The following is a 5,664-nucleotide window of genomic DNA, read 5'->3' as shown; positions in this document are numbered from 1 at the left end:
TCTTCTACCTCTCAGCTGCAATTGATGTATGGTTTGTAACAAGATTTGCAAGAGCCCCCAATAAAATGACTTTTTGAAAAATCTTCTATACCATTGACTTCTCTTGGAAAATGGAATGAGCTGGCTGCACTGGGAGCATTCTTGCCTGGAGACGATCGGTCCACGGGAAGAGGGAGTTGCTCCAGCTACATGCTGCCTGCATCCTTCCAGGACTTGACTCTCCTTATTGCCGATCTCTGCAGATCTGAGCCTTCAACATGCTTTAAAACGAGGACAGAAATGCGGCCCCTCGTCAATTAGCTCCCTCTGTGATCTGCATTGGTGGGTGAATGACAAAATGAGCATGTTTGGAGAAAACTGGCCAACAGCTCCCAAACCAGGCTTCTTCTCCTCATCCATCCAGGAGGCTGTTGCTTTGGGTGTTCCAGATCTGGAATGTCCCTCGGTGAATCTTCCCAATCTCATCCACTTCAAATTGGCCTTCCTGATGTGTTCAGCAGCCCCCTCTGAAAGCCATCTCTGCTCTAAACTTCCAGAGAATCTCCTTCCTGTACACACTCAAGCCCTCTGCTTTGAATTCCCAGTTGGCTAACGCAGGGACTTAGGACATGTGGTGAGGGGAGACCAGTCTTTGGAAAAGGACTTTCAAGATGGACTGACACAATGGCGTCAAACTGAAGTACAATTGTGAGGCCGGCACAGGACTGGGCAGTGTTTCCTCCTGTGGTGCACAGGGCCACTAGGACTTGGAATTGACTGGAAGGCTCCGGACAACTCGGGTACACATACATCTTCACTCCCCAGAAGAAAGGGGCCGAAACATTGACCTAGTTATTCCCTTGGAGGGCCTCCTAGAACAAAGCTCAGCACAAAAGGTGCCCAGTTATTTATTACTCAGGCATCTTACTGTTAGTGAGGTGGTATACAGGCCTAAGAGTTTACACTTCAGAATTCAATTTCTGACTCTACCATGCAGTGTGACTTGTGCTTAGTAATCTTTAAAATGGGAGAATACTGGTACAAAGCCTCCCGGCTGTGAAGATTAAATGAAACTGCTAATCAAGGGCTCAGCGTTAACTTCCCACAACACAGAAATGTGTAACTTCCTTTGGGAGACAGGTTTGCAGGAAATGAAGCCATACAGGACCGGAAGCCCCACTCCTCTGGAGGTACATGCAGTTGGAACAGAAATGCAAGGGGAGGGTGGTGCAGTCAGAAGCATGGAGACCAACTGCAAACTTTTGACTCTTTAGCTTTTAAATAATCCCTAGTGGTTACTCTTAGAGATTCTAAACCAATCCCAGTTGGTACTGGGATGGGAAACCAGTTTTATTGCAGAGTTGTGACCCACACCAAGGGCACCGATGGTGTAGCGGACAGACTTGGGCTAAGAATGAGCACAGGAGGAAGCTACCAGCTGCACCACGGAGCAAGTCTATTGTCCCTGTGTGTCAGAGCTGACTTGAGGGCAGTGGGTATCTGGGAACTTAGCAAGAAGGTACAGGACCAGGAATAACTTTACATAGGCGGGGTGTCTGACAATCACAACAAAAGAGATGACGGGGTGAGGAAGGACGGGGAGGAGAAGAAGCAAGGGGTGGGTAGTGTTTTGGGTGATTGCAACGGCAGTAGATGACACACACCAACAGCCCACCAGTATTTACCATCAGTGGAACGAAGCCAACAAGACAGGTGTGGCCAGCCTTCAAACAGCCACTGTGTCCCGGGCTTGCCTTTCCAATCTGGAGAGCAAGAGACTGCGCCAACAGTAACCACTGCCCCAAAGCACCACGCAAACAAAAAGCTTCTCAAACGTGCTGGTTTTAATGGACGCTGTGACAAGGTATTTTACTCCTGCATCTTCTCCAGTGATTCCTCCTTGTATTTGCCCTTTTCCTTTCCGACTTGGCGAGATTTGGCTTTCCGCTCCAGGATCTTTTTGCGGTCTTTGTCCAGTTTTAACCTCGTAATGACCACCTGCAGAGAAGAACACATTCCCAGGCTTTAAACAAGGACCAATAGAGACCACATGGGGCTCAATGTTCAATTCTGTATGTCAAAAACCGTAGAGGACGCAGACACTAAATCTTAAGTCATGCAACTCCAAAATACCAGAAATGACCCTTTGGCCTCCAAGTCACTTGGGTTTAAATGTCTGCCATCTGTTTAGTGGCAAAGGAGAAATGGCAAAATGGCATCTTCTCACTCCCAGACATGCACTCCCAAATCAGCTTTTTTTCTACTGCAAATGTCAACCCTCGCACCCGTTATTCAAGTTATATAAGCCACCAAATCACACACAACTTCTTTCTTAAGAGAAACAGAGCAAAGTGCTAGAAATAGAACTGCTCCAGACGTTTCAAGGGCGCCCGTTCAGGAGTGAATCACCAGGCCTTTCTTCTGAGATGCTTCTCTTAACGGTGCCACCCTGGGCTGTGGCTGATAAAAATATGGCAACGTGGGGAGGCTGAGGGCTGATGAGTAAGTTAAGGTCTGTCGGATAACCAGGAAACACTGCCCAGGGGAATTTTAGGTTTGAACATCTGAAGAAGTGAAGTGTTCCAAAGAGAACCCCTAAGCACAAAGGTCTAGAGACTGAACGGTTCTGTAGGTGCCCTTCACACTCATATGGGAAGAGACGGCAGGGAGTTGGATCCTGTTTAGGAAGCCTCGGAACTGAGAGCAATCCTGTCACCTTCCCAGGTGACAATGACAGGCCCATGGCGTTTGACTCAAGAGTCCAAAAGGGTCTGATGTTTCCTTGAAGCCAACAAGCACGTTTCTGAGCACAATGTACATCAGTTAGTAAGTTTTATTGACTGAGTGGATGTTAAATGAGACAAAAAAATGAGGTCTTTGGGGTCAGAGCAACCGGGAAGGTCAAGTTGGGAACTGGAGCCCTTCAGGGTTTGCTCTATCTGTTGGGTCTCAAGTGATTCTCAAGCCTGGGGTTCGAAGGAAGCAGTGTGTAGAATTTAGACTGGAATTAAAGAGACAAAGATAGGTAACCTCACTGATGGCTAAATTTGTACTAATTCTTTAAACTTTGGGGCCACACACAATTTTTGCCAAATTTAAGTTTTGTAAACATGAGGCAAAATGACAGGCGGTATGAAGTCAGAAGCCAATTAAATTGCTACCAATTAAAACGGAGGAGTCTTCACACAAAACGCAGGAGAGCCACGGGCTGCTGCAGGGACCAGACCAGATAGATGTTCTGTTTTGGACACTCACTAGCCATGGGAGCCTGTTTTCCTTAGCTGCACACGGCTCAAGGCCGACATCCAAGCCTGAGCCCAGCTTTCAGGAAATGTTACCACTCCTTCAGCAATGCACATCAAACATACACACAGAACAGCTGGCAAAGGCACTTTAAACATCAACCCTCAAAGTGCAAAATGCTATTAAGGCGGTTCTGATGCCCAACTCATTGGCAACAACCAAGAGCGCCACTACTACTGTACCTACCGCCAGTTCCTATCAGAATTGAGAAGAATGCACTTGCCTGAAAGCATGGCTTCTAACCCACCTAGAATGCAGGGATATTTCCAAGGGGTCCTAAATTATATTTGCCAGCAATGATCTGTCATAATTGGCCTTTCAGGTTATTTTAAAAAGCATTACCTTGCTGGGGTGAATGCCCACATGCACAGTGGTGCCGTTAGCTTTATCTCGTTGCACCCGCTCAATGTAGATGACGTATTTCTTGCGGTACACCTGGACCACTTTGCCAATCTGCTGACCTTTGTAGTGTCCTCGCACAACCTGGGTACACATTGTAAAAATCACAGGAATGGGTAGAAGATCAAGATTAACCCTGCCAATCACCTGCAAATAACTCTCCCCTCCAATCCAGTGATGGGTTGGGTAGTCCTACCATAGATGGCTCACTGAAGCCATGTGTTTGCTTCAAAAGGTTAAAAGATGAGCCCCCCTTGATTTTATGAATATTTTGCAGTTAAGTCAAACACAAGGAACTCGTCACTTTATTTCAAAAGGAGTAGCAACATGTCACAAATACTTAATTCGCAACCCATTCAAAAATCCAACCCAATGTCAGACGAGGTGGCAACAATCATTTAAAGACCAAATCAAATTCCCCCTTAAAAATCAAGATTCCCTACTCAAACCCTATTGCACCTCAGCTTATTAGGACACAATGTAAAGCACTCCCAGGCAGATGCTTCCTTCCAGCATCCAATCTTCCTTGAACCAGTATGTCCACATGCGGGAATGGTTTCAACTACCAGGGATATAAAAAACACAACACGTGGAGGTACACACCTGAACTTCATCATCCTTGCGGATCGGCATGGACCGAACGTTGTATTTCTGCCGCAGTTCCTTGGAAAGCGGGGAAGACATAATCTTCCTGCGGACGTGGGAGGGCGCATTGAAATGCCTCTTCCGGTTTTTGCTCCGGTCCGAAGTCACGAAGGGATTGAACTTCATTTTGGCTAAGTATAAAAAAAAGATGTATGGCTCTTCAAATCGCCGAAGATTTAAACAAGGTAAACTTTTCAACCCCAAAGCTTACAACAATTACAGAGTACGGGCATGTTCTTCCAATTATATTGGTCCTTAAAGGTCTGATTGACACGTGGTTGTTTTTTTTCCTTCGCTTTATGAGGCTACTTTCTGAATTGGTTCCTAGGATACACATTTCCCCACTAGCACCCTTTCTAGCCATTAAACTTTGTGCTTGCACTCTCGAAAGCCGACTTTTTTGAGCACTACGTGAGTTATGACAGGACTCCTCCTTCTCGGTACCCCTGCTGAAATAGGGCAGTCACCGGGGGTTCAGTTATAAAGTCACCTATAAACGGGCTAATCCACGTTACATACGGGTGAACTTGGGTCAAACAGCGACCTCCAAAATGAACCAAGTCCCTCCGCCCTGAACCGGTACCATCCTGCTCAGCCTTACAAGGGGCGAGCGCGCTTCAGAAGTCCCACGAACACTACACCGAGGCGTTACATCAAGGGCACTCTTTCGGGAACAGTGTACCCTGTCGAAACTTGGCATCTCCATCCATCCCCTCCCCTCCGGTGGGAGTCCCAACATTCCCAGTCTCGCCTCGCGTACCCTCCCCAGCCCGGGGCCTCCGGAACGAGGGGATGGGCCAAGGCCATCCTGGCTCCCCGATTTGGCTGCACTTCGGCCGCAGGAAAAGTCTCGGAGTCCCCGAGGGAGAGGGTCGTGGCAGGCAGGAAAGGATGGCGGCGGATTAAAAACGCCTTCCTAGCAGATCCTCACCCGCTACTCCTCCAGCGATGGCCCCAAAAGGGAAAAGAGTTACAAGCCTCTTCCGGTTCCGTAAGTTTCCGCGAAATCTCGCGAGACCGAGATCTCGTAGAGCGAGAGGGGCGCGGAGTTTGAACCTTAAGGTCCGGAGAAATTGAGGAGTAGTGCCACCTAGTGGCTCGGAGGGGAACAGCGAGGGACTGTAACGCTCCCTCCAGGTGCGCGGAGTCGACTTTCGAAGGGTAGAGCTCCGCCGCCGAGGCCTCTGGGAAGGTTGTCCAAGGGCAGATGATGGCAGGAGCTGTCAGGCGCTGAGCTGCTGGGCAGCCCCCGTGGATCTTCCCACTCGGGCATCCCCTTTGCCAGAATAAGGCAGGTTCTCTTTTTGGTTCTGTGTTTCACTCTGTTGTGCATAAGTG

At 48.3% G+C, this 5,664-nt stretch overlaps 1 protein-coding gene across 1 annotated transcript; it reads right to left on the bottom strand.

Moving 5' to 3' along the window:
* Positions 1-1,805: 1,805 nt before the first annotated feature.
* RPL26 (ribosomal protein L26) lies at positions 1,806-5,321 on the bottom strand. Its single transcript, XM_004712935.2, has 4 exons — positions 5,258-5,321; positions 4,285-4,457; positions 3,625-3,765; positions 1,806-1,977 (listed from the first exon to the last, which is right to left on the bottom strand). The coding sequence occupies exons 2-4, from the start codon at positions 4,450-4,452 to the stop codon at positions 1,849-1,851; spliced, it is 438 nt and encodes a 145-aa protein (XP_004712992.1). The 5' UTR covers positions 4,453-4,457; positions 5,258-5,321; the 3' UTR covers positions 1,806-1,848.
* Positions 5,322-5,664: the final 343 nt, after the last annotated feature.

The sequence above is a fragment of the Echinops telfairi genome, unplaced genomic scaffold (assembly GCF_000313985.2).
Source record: "Echinops telfairi isolate 266 unplaced genomic scaffold, ASM31398v2 ScPeMD7_2010;HRSCAF=2546, whole genome shotgun sequence".
Lineage (NCBI taxonomy): Eukaryota > Metazoa > Chordata > Mammalia > Afrosoricida > Tenrecidae > Echinops > Echinops telfairi.
Note: the sequence above shows the minus strand (reverse complement) of the source record. Positions and strands in the feature narration are given on the sequence as shown.

Bases quoted from the DNA above. Each gene is read 5' to 3' on its own strand.
- RPL26 (XM_004712935.2), bottom strand. From the start codon at position 4,452: ATGAAGTTCAATCCCTTCGTGACTTCGGACCGGAGCAAAAACCGGAAG. The intron at 3,766-4,284 runs GTGTGTACCTCC...ATGTGTACCCAG, and splicing joins GCAAGGATGATGAAGTTCAG to GTTGTGCGAGGACACTACAA. The intron at 1,978-3,624 runs GTAATGCTTTTT...TCTTCTCTGCAG, and splicing joins TGGGCATTCACCCCAGCAAG to GTGGTCATTACGAGGTTAAA.